Genomic DNA, 14,676 nt, shown 5'->3' on the forward strand with positions numbered 1-14,676 from the left:
TACATGTTTTTCTTTCTATTCCACTGGTCTTCATATATTATATATTAGAATTATTGAGCTACTGGGCCTGTTGTTTACAGGATATGTAAACATGACGTCATAGTTGCTGAAGCTGTGCTATACAAATGCAAATAAACATAGATACAAATATGGAGAGGCCTTGATGCGGCTGGCTTCCTGTTACCACTGAAACCAGTTGGCCATAACTATGTTATGATCTCCTAAGATACCATTAAGTGTGTGGGGTTTTTTGAGGTTTTTGTTTTCCTGCAGATGTTCAGGTTGGGCATCATCCACATGAATCTCACCAAGCTTGGACACTGTTTCTCCTCTACTGAATAAGTTCAACCCTTTTGATACCAACTCACACAAGACTACCCCTAATCCTATGAGAAACAGTGGGGTGCTGAAAAGTTTCTGGCTTTGGGTAAAAGAAAATACAGGAGGATCAGTTAAATATGATTTTATTCAACATATTCCCCTCTCAGATTCACACACTTATTGCAGCGGTCCTTCAGTTTTTCTAAGCCCTGTGAAAGAACTTGGAAGTTTGGGCCTCTATCCAGGCCTTTCATGATACCCTTAAAGCCAGAAACTTTTCGGCACTCCCTTGAGTGTGTGTGTGTGTGTGTGTATACACACACACACACATACCCAAGCTCTCTGTTTTAAAGTGATAGAAATTAAAACCTTTCCCAAAATTCTGTGACAAAATTATTTTACTAAACTCTTTATTATTTTCTAATTTAATTGAAGGAAAATCAGTGTATTTCAATAGAAAATGGATATTTAAAAAGAAAAAATTATTCACATTTTGAAATTATCTACCCCGGAATAATTTAGCCATGTATGATGACAGCCATGCTCTGTGTGTACCTTGTATGTGTGTGTTCAAATTATCTAATACATTCATTTATTCTGTTTTCAGATATTGGGCTAAAGTTTTAATTCCACATGCTTCCAATGAATTTCATGCAATATGTCCGTTTTGTGCAATTCCTTTGGACAATCCTGGTTATGTGAAACTAATATTTCAAGATCAAGAACTTTGAAGATCACAATGATTATGATGATGATGATAATAATAATAATTAATAATAATATTAAAGAAGATGATGGTGATGGACATCTTGTACGCTCGCTGCCTGATGGTTTTTTTTATATATATATATTTTTTTTTTTGAAAAAATCTTCTATAATTTTTTTTTTCTTCCTCAAACAAATTCTCCTTCTTCTTCTCCCTGTTGATAAGATATATTCTCCAGAAAGAAAAAAGAAATTGCTGATGTGTCATTCGACACAAGCTGCATCGAAGTTATTGCCCACTGAATTCAACAACAAAATAAATCAAAAAGAAAACAATGATATACATATATGAAAGAAAATAAAAATACGCACATATATTGTGTGTGCGCATATATATATATATATATATATATATATATATATATATAATTTTAAAAATATAGAAAATGACTGCTGCCTAGTGGACAAGGATGCTTGCATGGGCGGATGTGTGAGCATGCATGCATATCAATCTCCCTCATATATATATATATATATATATATATATATATTATTATAAAATGTACATACATATGTAACAATACATAGATCATTTTATATATATATATAAAATGTACATATGTAAGTATACATATATATATATACACACACACATATATATATATGCATAATGTGCACATATATAAATATACATAGATCATATATGTAACTAATACATATATATTTATGTATGTAGTATATATATTAGTGTGTGAGTATATAAATACATATGCCTATATATATACTCACATACATACAGATTCATTTTTTTAATAACAAATTTTACAAATGGAAAAAAAAAAAAGAAAATCAAAAAAAAAAACTTCATTAAAAGATTTCATCTTAATTTGCTCTTCAATTTCTGCCTCCCCACCTCCTTCATTGGAGCAATAAATACCACGCATACACACAACATATATATGGGGAAACAAAAATATTAAAATTTTTAATTGTTCAGCCTTGCTCCTGGGTCTACAGGGTTGTACATAAGATATATATTCACACACACATGCACATATATACACCTGTATATATGTGTGTGTGTGTTTGTGTATGTATATAATATCCTTAAGTGCCATATTGGTTGTGTTTTCCTTTGTATGTTTTTATTGTTTTTTTTTTTAGCATTTCATTCTTTTTTAATGCAAATGTTCATTTTATTTCATTAAAACGTTTGTTTTTTTTTTTTATTTCACCTTCCACTCTCCACCCCGACTCCAACTTTCATCTTTTTTTTTGCTCTGTCCTCCCACTGTGTTAAAATTTCTAATAAGATACACATTTGTTTTTTTTCATTTTATTTTTGAAATTTTCATTTTCATCATTTTAAGAGATGAAAAAAAATAATAAAACAAACTAAAATTAATTTCATCTTCCTGTCTCCCCCGTTGCCCTAGTTTCTGTCGCTGACCATTCTGTGGAGAAAGAATTATACAGATTATGCACACAAACGGACACACACATAACATGATCCAGAAGGTCTGTCTGGTTTGGAATATATAACAATGTTGCTTTGTTTATGCCACTTCTGCTCTCTTTCATACACACACATATATATATATATAGGTGCAGGCATGGCTGTGTGGTTAAGAAGCTCGTTTTGCAACCACATGGTTTTGGGTTCAGTCCTGGTGTGCAGCACCATAGGCAAGTGTCTTCTTTTATAGCCCCAGGCTTGTGAGTGAATCTGGTTGACAGAGGCTGTGTGGAAGCCCATCGTTTGTGTGTGTGTGTGTATATATATAAATGTGTTTGTGTCTATATATATATATATATATATATATATATGATGTGTGTGTGTTTGTGTTTGGCTCCCACTACAGCTTGGCAACCAATGATGGTTTTTGTACGTCCCTATAACTTTGCAATTTGCCAGAATAGTCTGCGCTAAAGTAAGTACCATGGTCAATTTGTTTGACTGAACTCATTGAGGCATTTTCAGTGACTGAAAGAAGTAAAACTCTCTTCTGCAGCACACCAAGGCTACATCTCTAGTGCTGGTGCCACAATAATATGCACACAATAAAGTGCATTCTTATAAAAGTGATTGGTGTCAGGAAACGCACCCAACTAGAGAAACAATACCAAAAATACAGCATCCAAGCAAGCTGTCTTTCTCTGACCCATCCATCAGAGCAGTAAGTTAAAATAAAGACAGACTCAGACCGTGACAATCTGTCTCCTTTATTTCAGTGTGGAAAGTGGGCACAAAATTACAATGCCAACACATACACAAGCAGGTATATCAGAAAAGATTGTGTGTGTTAGAATTCCTTTTTCATTGCTTACTGGCTTGAACTCCTGATGTCAAAACTTTATGGCTAATGTAAATTTTCTCATAGATGGTACGGCTGCATGTTCGATGTTATACACGTTTAAAAAAAACATATCTATTGCACTGAGTTCTCCACAAGAAGCATGTGATGAAACTATTTCACTTTTTAAAAAAAAAATTTTTTACTATAGTTAATGTAGTTAATATTAAACATTATAATCTTCAATTTGAGACATGGAAAAAGAACCAGGCCTTCTGATCGGATGCAAATCATGTGTATGCCATTTGCTTTTTTTAACCTGGGTGGAAGACCAAACGTCCAACCAAGCCTTAAACTACCTCACCCCTTTGAGCTCTCAGACTAGGATTCTGGTTTAAAAGGATAAGGAATAAAGCTCCTTCACATGTCATATACACATAGGGCTGGATTCTCTGGCATATATATTGCCCCCCTGACAGGATGCCAATCTGTCGCAGGAATACTTGTTTTCACCAACTGAGTGGACTGGAATAATGTAAAATGAAGTTTTGCTCAAGAACAGAACACATCATCCAATCCAGAATTGAAACCACAATCTTAACATAAGTCTGACGCTCTAACTGCTAAGCCATTCTGGTCTGGGGATAACTTAATATCTTGATGTATTATTTCCTATTGCAGCAATCCATGAACCAGTAAGGGAGCCTCTCAGAGTTGTTCACTTTTCTAGAAACTGCAGCCAAATCCTCCTCAAATCACATAAAAAAAAAAGGCGGGGGGCTGGATCCACTGGGTAGTGTAGTCCTAGATAAGCATGCTGTGGAAGCTTGGCTGGTCATGATTGGAATGCTGTTTGATGACTGGTCTGCTCAATCGGGGCTGATTTGGGCCATAAATGACGGAAATCACCCATGTCATATCTACCTCTCTTCATCTCCCCTCTGTCTAAACTCCTTCAATGGCTCTTGATGTACAACCAGTAAGCAGGGGAAAAATGAACTGACAAGCACATATTTTATTTATAAATCGATATGCTTACGTATATTTATATAGTGGTGGGTCCCCTATCATTCGACGATAAGGATTCAGGCAGTCGATTAATCAGCCGAATTACCTGCTCCTGGTTTAATGCATAAGTGGCTGAATATTCCACAGACATGTGTCGTAAATGTCGTTCTTGGACAGAAGCAGCATGACACTGTGTATGACAAGGCTTATGAATTGCAGGTCTACCTGACGCCCCTTTTACTGTTTCTGTCCAACCAATTTCACTCACGAAGAATAGGTTGTCTCGAAGCTGTAAAAACCAATACATTTATCCTATTGATATGCAGTAGGATTGAACCTGGGACCTTATGGTTGCAAAGTGAACCTCCAAACCAATCAGCCATTCTGCACCTACATATTTATGTAAAGTGACGATATATATGAAACAGATGGATGTCTCGTAAATAAGGTTGCATGTTTTATATTAAAAACTTGATTAAAACATAAAAAAAGGAAACGAAAACAAAATCGTTTACATTAAAATTTTAGCTGTTAATTCCTTTATATTATATAAGTTCATTTGTTGTTGTTGTTTTTTTTTCTCAGCTGTATTTTAAGGTTTTCTGTACTTAACGTTATTTATCAAAATAACACCAAATCTCCGTTAAGTTACCTCCCTTGGAAAAGGGAAGCCGCAGATAATGTAGTCCGATATACACCATTTCGGTAAAGTGAATATAGAGAATCATGGCTTGAATGAATTTGGTTTGTTACGGATGGGATGGTGTCAAACACCAATACTAGGTATTTACTTTTAGCTACAATATACATGTCACAGGGCCATCAAAGACAAAACATACCTTATAGATGAATATAAATCTGAGCCGATGACAGTTTATAAAATAAGTTTGAAGGATTGATACTACATTTACATAGACGGAAACTGAAAGCCTAGTGCATGTTATTTTAATTCTGTTGAAGGTATTTTAAATCACTAAAAAAATTCTAAAACTTTTAAATAAATACGTGTACAACATCGATTGTTCAGAACCTATAGTTCCAAATCCGTTCTGGATGACAGATTTTTCTTGAACCAGGGGTGGTCACTTTAGTCAACATAATTTTTAACCCTTTAGTATTTACACCAGCCATGTCGGGTCCTAATATTTTACCTGTTTTATGTACACACTGGCAAGATCAGTCTTCTCACACCTACCTTACAATGTCATTTTAAAAAAACAGTCACATCATTAAAATTTCAAAGTTACAAGATAATGCATGATTAATTCAAAATGATTTGAATAAATAAGCATTACATTTGACTAATCTGAATGCTAAAGGCTTAAATGAAATATTGGTGCTGTATGTTAGTATAAATAATACAAGTTTATTAATGTTATTGGGATACCCAGGCTGATTGATTGGGTCAAGAAGTACATGTTGAAAGGACTTTGAGGCTGATCCTTCAGCCCAAAGGAACAAATGTTGTGAATGGTTGGTTTTTGAAGTGTAATAGCTAATCAGAGATCGTCTTTCAGTAGATGTATGTCAATAGAAAACAAATTTTGGTCATTTTGGCTACACATTCCAAAGCACCATGTGTCTCAAAAGGGTTAATACTGTACTGTGCAAGGTGCCAATAAACTAGTCTGGTGGCTTCAGGAATTAGAAGTTCCTGTTCTTAAATTAGTGCAGATTATAAGAGACTCCAGACCACCAGTGTCTGGAAAGTTGGTGTTGTATCTTTATATTGGTAGGCGACAGACTAAATAATAGGACCACAGTAATTTGACTAAAGTACCCCACAAAAGCTATATTTTTGCTCTTGAGTCTTTAAGAATGTGTAAGTAGATGACATTCAATATGTGGCAATTGGGAAAAGGATTCTCATTATTGGTGGTAGGATTTTAATTTTTAGACGTAGCTGTAAGGTTAAAAAGTATGCTTCCCAACCACATAGTTCTGAGTTCTGTCCCACTGTGTGACGCCTTGGACAAGTCTTCTATTATAGCCTCAGGCTGACCAAAGCCTTTGAGATTTGGTTGACAGAAACTAAAAGAAACCTGCTGTGTGTGTATGTATTAATAGGCACTCTATTGGTTGCAACAACAAATGTTCCAGTTGATCCAATGACCAGAACAGCCTGCTTGTAAAGTTAATGTGCAAGTGGCTGAGCGCATCACATACACACACGGAGCGGCTGTGTGATAAGTAGCTTGCTTACCAACCACATGATTCCGGGTTCAGTTCTACTGCGCGGCACCTTGGGCAAGTGTCTTCTATTATAGCCTCGGGCCGACCAAAGCCTTGTGAATGGATTTAGTAGACGGAAACTGAAAGAAGCCTGTCATATATGTGTGTCTGTGTTTGTCCCCCCACCATCGCTTGACAACCAATGCTGATGTGCTTACGTCCCTGTAACTTAGCGGTTCAGCAAAAGAGACCGATAGAATACTAGGCTTACAAAGAATAAGTCCTGGGGTCGATTTGTTCGATTAAAGGCGGTGCTCCAGCATGACCGCAGTCAGATGACTGAAACAAGTAAAAGAAAGAATAAAAGAATATATATATATATATCTGTCAGTTTCTTGGCAGATTGTTTAAGTTTGTTGGTTGCTCTTCAGAGAAGGCTAACCCTTTTTCTTCTCAAAAGAAAAGTAAAGAATATTGAACTGTTTTATGAAGCAATCGTTAAGTTCTCACTGCAGAGGTTAGATTAATTTATGTTTGCACTTTTGATGGTTCACCTTTTAACAATATATATTTTATGCACAAAACGGCCTAAGTGAGAAAGGGTGAGTTAAATTTAAGTATTTGAAATTCTAAGTTTTAGAGGATATATGAAAAGGCAGATACGTTTTTGCTGATAGGTTTTCTGATATCTAAATATATTTCAATCCCGATTCAAGTTGTGTTGAACATTATATGCATCTGTATACTTACAATCAATGACCTGACACCGTAAAGAACAACTATGCAAATTACGCTATCCACTATGGTGACAACCTAGTTTACGACTGCTTTGTAAAGTAAATGAATGTTCTTTGTTGGTGATTGAGGATGGAAGCTTAATATGTTTTCTCTGACGAGCGTTACAATATGTGAAAAAGTCCGTCAAAAGATTCCCACACGCGCACACTTTTTCTTCTTCAAAAGCTAAGAATGTGCTTGTATTTTTGCACGTTCTCTTCCACTAAGGCTTTCTTATATTAGCGTCCATGCGCGGTAAACGCAACTCTGCCATTTACTGCGTTACTCGTCGTGAGGTAACATCTCTTGCGAACCTGCTTTGTTAAAAATAAATATCGGAGAGAGATGGAAATCATCCCAGCAGTGTCAAGTTTTCGTCCAGGCTGCGAGTGCATGTCATTGAAAAAGCCGAGATGTTTCTGTCATTTTCGCTGGCCGTTGCTGGTATGACTTTCGCCTGCCTCCGATATTGTATTTTTAAGACAGCACGTCTATGAGAGATGTTATCTCGGGAATAACACTACTATGGCTGGCCTGTCAATGGTGCATATCTACTAAGCATGATGTATATAGAACTAGCAGTATCGCCCGGCGTTGCTCAGGTTTGTAAGGGAAATAACTATATAAGCATTTTTAGAGAGTTACTTCCCTTATAGATGCCAATTCGGGCTTTCTTAGCCATTTCTGTTTTGGTGTCTTCAAGCCATGAAGTCGTTCTAAAAGAACGCTGGTCTCCTAGACAACGCTTTACGACGTTGATTTCCTTACACTCCCTTCCCCACAGCTTCACGAGGGAGGGAAGAAGGGGGAGAAGCAAACAGGTGCAGGTGTGACCATGGACGCCAACTCCGCCGCCATCGACACACGAAAAATTATGCATTAAAATGGAATAAAAAATGTTAAATTATTTTTAAAATCGTAGACGCGCGCTAATACTCAGACGGGCTCGATATGAACCACGACTATAAGATACCCGAATTTGGTTAAACTGCACCGCAAAATGTGGGAGTAGTTAGGAATCTAAATCGAAGGGGACAGACACTCACACAACTACAGTTTTATATATATAGATATGTGTGCGTGAGAAAAATGTACTTGTATATATGAATATTTGTTAGTATTCTTCAGAGGTCGCTAGTTTCTAACAGAGGAACAGAATCTTCATCATTGCAATTTGTTGAGTAACAGCATTAATATTTTCGCTGGTCCACTTATAGAGTATATATGTAAAGTGCGTGACTTAGACATTTAATAACATACGTGACTGCACCAATGATTTTGGTTTAAATGTGAATTTATAATAAGGTTAGAGGAGTAGAATGTTTCCAAGCAATTGTCCACATATTCTCATCGATTTTATTATTATTTGGTGTTCACATCTGTAGGGCAGCTAACCTCTATGCTTATACAAAAGTTTCCTTTTCAATCCTCAATAACTATATCAGGCCTATTTGCACTTGGTAGAAGATTAATGAGAATGTTTCTCTAACATTGTGTTTATATATATATGTATGTATATACATATACAAATAATATATGGGATTCGTATGTTCGTGTGAATATTATATATACATATATATATATATAAGAAATTTTTGCATAATAAGATAAAAAACCAAGGCTGTGTAGATATTAGAGCATTTATAGATAGAAGGTCTTACACCTGTTTCTAGGATATTTATTAATATTATTCCTTCATCAGAGACGGTGTGAGAGGAAAAAATTAAGTCATAGTTAGTTTAGATGTGATACAAAATGAAGAGTGAGGTGGAGGAAAGAAAATATATGCAAGATATGTATGGGTATTATACATATATATGTGTGGTGTATATGTCTATATAGACAAAAATGTGCGTGTGGTGTATATGTATGTATAGATAGATATTAATCACCGCCGAAGATTCCCGACAGTCTCTCTAAAATTGTGGTTCTGTCAGTTTAGTTTTCAGTTGCTAATTTAAACAGGGTGCAGAACTCTTCCTGTAAACTTGTAGTTATTTGCATATTAGATCTTGTGTGCCTGTCCATTGTCAAAACAGATTATCATGTCCTCCTGCCAATATTCTAGTTTACCGTTGTCTGCCAGGTTGAACTACTGTATGCCCACAGGGAATACACAGGTTTATGAAGGTTGATCCTTTCCTCATATCCCTGACAGGGGTGGCTAAACGGGTACTATGCTCTGCGGAAGGCATAGTATGCAGAGCACAGTTGTCATTCTGTGAGCTTGGCGGCGAGCTGGCAGAACCGTTAGCACGCCGAGCGACATGCTTACCGGTATTTCGTCTACCGCTACGTTCTGGGTTCAAATTCCGCCGAGGTCGACTTTGCCTTTCATCCTTTCGGGGTCGATTAAATAAGTACCAGTTACGCACTGGGGTCGATATAATCGACTTAATCCCTTTGTCTGTCCTTGTTTGTCCTCTCTATGTTTAGCCCCTTGTGGGCAATAAAGAAATAAGATATCTGCTTCGACAAGCACACTGAATGAAATGGATAAAATTAGATTGTGGTCTCTTCGTTCGGAAGCAAAGAATTGATTCTGCATCTCATGGGTTTTGTTCTGCGCGTGTCTCACTATATCTCCCCGTTTCACTTTTTTTTGTTCATTTTTTCTCCTGCTGTTCTCTATTACAAAACACGTCATACCCGTAAGCTCTAATGAGAGCGAATCTAAAACCTCTGACTGATTCAGCAGTGAATAATAATAATAATAATAATGATAATCCTTTCTACTTAAGGCACAAGGCTTGAAATTTTGGGGTGGGGGACGATTATATGGACTCCAGTGTTTCACTAGTACTTAATTTATCGAACCCGAAAGGATGAAAGGCAAAGTCAACCTCGGTGGAATTTGAATTCAGAACGTGAAGACGGGCGAAATACCGCTAAGCATTTCGTCCAACGTGCATAAAGAAACATGAGAAAAGCAACATTTTTTTCTCTATGAAGAAATACAAAAATATACAAACTATAAAGCAGTTTGAAGTAAAATATTTAATTAAGGACAAGCAACAGAAAAATGTAGGAAAAAGACAAAGATATACTGAAGACAAAATGGAGAGAATATCTTTCCGTTGCCAATATCTCACACAAAAACTTTGACAGGGTGGAAGTAAGCAAGAGTGACAAACAACAATGGTTGGAAAACCCTGAACTCAAAACAAACAGTCTGTGTCTAGCAGTACAAGTGCAATGTCTAGTCACAAACAGCTAGAAAAATCAAGTAATGGGTGGTGGTGGTGGCAGGAAATGATGCTAAAATCAAGAAGAGATTACGCAATTAGGAGAAAGAGACAATTTACCACAATATATCGGGTTGCATAATCATTGCTAATTTCAAATATAATTATAGACACGGTCATGTCAATAGGAAATATGCCGAGAGTTTCGGTTGATCCGATCAACAGAACAGGCTGCTTGTGAAATTATCGTGCAAGTGGCTGAGCATTCTACAGACACACGTACCCTTAACGTAGACCTTTTCGAAGATTCATCGTGACGCAAAGTGTGACGATGCTGGCCCTCTTTGAATTACAGGTACAACTCATTTTTGCCAGCTGAATGGACTGGAGCAATGTGAAATACAATGTCTCTTTGAGGGACACAACGCACCGCCATGAATCGACCTCGCGACCATACGATCGTGGGGCGAATACCTATTTCTTTATTACCCGCAAGGGGCTAAACACAGAGAGGACAGACAAACGGATTAAGTCGATTATATCGACCCCAGTGCGTAACTGGTACTTATTTAATCGACCCCGAAAGGATGAAAGGCAAAGTCGACCTCGGCGGAATTTGAACTCTGAACGTAGCAGCAGACGAAATACCGCTAAGCATTTCGCCCGGCGTGCTAACGTTTCTGCCAGCTCGCCTACCACTAACCGCAAAGTCACGCGCCTTCACTAGCACAACTCTGTACAAGAAAAGAAACTCTATTGCCAGAAGCAACAAAACAAACCCACAAAAACCGACAATAACTAATCACAGGTCTTAGATGCATCATATACCCTAGTATTCATAAGGACGGAGCTTAACTTGGTTTCTATGCTTTATAAGTGATCGAGGCCACGACCATGCCTCACTCTGGAAAGGGCTGCTGGTCCGTCGTAACGTTAACTTCCTTGACATTGAAAGAGCTCGTTTACAACTGAGTGGATAATGAAGTGTTTTGTACATCAAGTGCCGCCTGCTCAAGGAAGGGAGACCATGATCTTCGGTCGTAAGTGCAACTCCCTTAACACTGTCACGTGCTTTCACAAACACGTGTTTATATCCCCAAAAGACTGCTGCATACATCACAAGGACGCAACTAGTGAAGTCGTAAAAATTCTCATAAAACTCGAAAAGAAAAAAAAATAAGAGGCGCAGGAGTGGCTGTGTGGTAAGTAGCTTGCTAACCAATCACATGGTTCCGGGTTCAGTCCCACTGCGTGGCATCTTGGGCAAGTGTCTTCTGCTATAGCCCCGGGCCGACCAATGCCTTGTGAGTGGATTTGGTAGACGGAAACTGAAAGAAGCCTGTCGTATATATATATATATATATATGTGTGTGTGTGTTTGTGTCCCCCCCCCCCCAGCATTACTTGACAACCGATGCTGGTGTGTTTACGTCCCCGTCACTTAGCGGTTCGGCAAAAGAGACCGATAGAATAAGTACTGGGGCTTACAAAGAATAAGTCCCGGGGTCGATTTGCTCGACTAAAGGCGGTGCTCCAGCATGGCCGCAGTCAACTGACTGAAACAAGTAAAAGAGTAATAGTAAACTCGGTAAAACATAGATAACATTTAAAGGAAATAGTAAACAAGGAAAGCATAAATAACGAATACAAAGAAAATAATACGCTGTTAAAGTACAAATAACGATCGCAAAGGAAATAATACACAAGGAAAATACAAAGGAAACAAGAAAAGCACTCGGAGAGCGCAGACCTCCGCCAAGCAGCTCATTTCCATCCATATACACGCTTGCTGAAAATCGCCCAATTTCCCAAACCAACGCCGGCAGAAACATAACCTCCTTGGCGGGTTTTTTTCTTTTCTTTTTCCTTTTATTTGTTTCAGTCATTTGACTGCAGCCATGCAGGAGCATCGCCTTTAGTCGAGCACATCGACCCCGGGGCTTATTCTTTGTAAGCCTAGTACTTATTCTATCGGTCTCTTTTACCGAACCGCTAAGTGACGGGGACGTAAACACACCAGCATCGGTTGTCAAGCGATGTTGGGGGGACAAAAACAGACACACACATATCTACATATATACGACGGCTTCTTTCAGTTTCCGTCTACCAAATCCACTCACAAGGCTTTGATCTGCCCGAGGTTATAGTAGAAGACACTTGCCCAAGGTGCCACGCAGTGGGACTGAACCCGGAACCATGTGGTTGGTAAGCAAGCTACTTACCACACAACCACTCTGGGTTAAAAAAAATATCACCACCATATGATTAAAAAAACCCTTTAAAAACAGGAATCATCTGAAGCAGTTATAATAACACCATTACCCACCCACCACAACCAGCAGCATGTCACCACACCACTAGTACTACCACCATCACTACAACCGCCCAGCAGGAGCCACACGACGACCACCACCACCACCACCACCATCATCACTACCACCACAACTATCCAACCACTATCACCATCATCATCAGCAGCAGCATTGTCATTGCTTCCACTTCAACCACATGCACTACCATCAACGTTATCGTGACAGTTAGCTAGACAGTCACTTTCACCACCACAACCAGTATAACCACTACAATACCACCATCACACAACTAACACTATCATCAACACCTCTATTGCTACCATCACCTCAGCATCACACATCACCACTGCTCCTGTCGCCGTTATAACCACCGATACTATTTCATCCTCCTCCCCCCATACTTATCTCGACCATCATCAACACTGTCTCTGCTTTCACCACAATCACCGTCAAAACTACGATCACCACAATCAGTTTCTTTACACTGTTGAGTATCCATTATCCGATATTCATGGGACTGAGATTGTTGCAGATTTTTGATTTTTCTAATTTCAGAGTGCTTTATTAAAAAAAAAATTTGCATCTACAAAACGGAACAGTTTGAAGATAGAAACCAGGTCTGGACACAATAGCTAATAGACATACTCTGAATGTAGTTCTATATAAATCTTTAATAATTTTTTTATATACGTAAGACCATCAGAAATGTTAAGATATCAACCTCTACCCATGTTGTCATGATTTGGTTAAAAGGTTACAGCATAGATTAGATTACTTAGATAAGTTTCGGCCGAAGTTGACTCAGACCATGTCTAATTTGATAGCACCATCTGGAAGAGATACACAGTCGGCTCTGGGGAACCGTAGCCCATTCAAGCAGAGGGTTATTGTTTTCAGAGACATATCTGGGTGTGGGTGGTTTATCTGGTATTTGTTGGGGGATAATCATCTAGGGATCGTTTGAATGCTGTGAAGTCACTTTCCTCCTTTATGTGTGTCTGGCACAATGTTGAAGAGAGCAAGGCCATTTGAGGTGAAATAGTTCAGTTATCGTGTTGTGATACGGCACGGACATTTCCGTAGTGGACAGATGGCACGCGGGCCAAGCCTCGGATGAATTTTAAAGATGGGCAATGTTGATGGAATATTTTCCACATCATACAGATGATATAGAGTTCACAGCGGCGGTGGAGGGAGCAAAGCCTGAGTCGATTCCAATAGTCAAGGCTTATCATGTCATCCTCCTCAGACCTCCAGCAAGCAGCTCATTTTTAGACAGATACGCGAGTAAAATTACCAATAGAGAAACGAAAATAAACTTTGGAAACAGCAACACCACCATAAGTTAGGTGGAAAGGATGAACGTGTTTTCAAGGGAGATAATCAGAGAATGTAACATTGTAATACTTCATGAAAAGTAAATATAACAAAGGAAAAATCCTTCAAGAATCCATAAAAATTCCCGGATCACTACCAAAATTTCATCATCTGTTCTGTGTGTCATTACCAACTTTTCCTGCAAGTTTCATCATATACCGTTCAAAACTTTTTGAGTTATTTTGCTCACAGACGGACAAACGGCCAAACCAACGCCGATGAAAACATAACCGCCTTCCTTGGCAGAGGTAATTATACACATGGAAAGCTCAAATAAGGAGCACAAAGAAAATTATATACAACGAAAGTACAAATACGAGGGTAGGTTGAAAAGTTCATAGGCCGATTATGAAGGAGTTATGCTAGAGTTGTGGAATCTTGTACGTGTAGTGATGCTGCTGTGTAAGGTTCAGCGTACATGCGCAGAATAGGATTACTTCCGGTTGGCCACCGGAAGTCTTCCTCATGCGCATGTGCAGGAAAAGACCCCTAAAACGCGGTTCGCTAACTCATCCTTTCTGGCCC

General features: G+C 38.2%; 1 protein-coding gene across 4 annotated transcripts in view; it reads left to right on the top strand.

Annotated features, from left to right (window-relative positions):
* Positions 1 to 1,380, top strand: part of LOC115217315 (protein pellino) — a 129,766-nt gene extending 128,386 nt beyond the window's left edge. For all 4 annotated transcript variants that reach the window (XM_029786967.2, XM_029786968.2, XM_036507350.1 and 1 more), the window contains one exon: positions 929 to 1,380. In XM_029786967.2, the coding sequence (XP_029642827.1) occupies positions 929 to 1,052 (124 nt within the window). In that variant the 3' untranslated portion in view covers positions 1,053 to 1,380. The remainder of the gene's footprint in view (positions 1 to 928) is intronic.
* The last annotated feature ends 13,296 nt before the right edge of the window (positions 1,381 to 14,676 follow it).

Source organism: Octopus sinensis, linkage group LG11 (genome assembly GCF_006345805.1).
Source record: "Octopus sinensis linkage group LG11, ASM634580v1, whole genome shotgun sequence".
Taxonomy (NCBI): domain Eukaryota; kingdom Metazoa; phylum Mollusca; class Cephalopoda; order Octopoda; family Octopodidae; genus Octopus; species Octopus sinensis.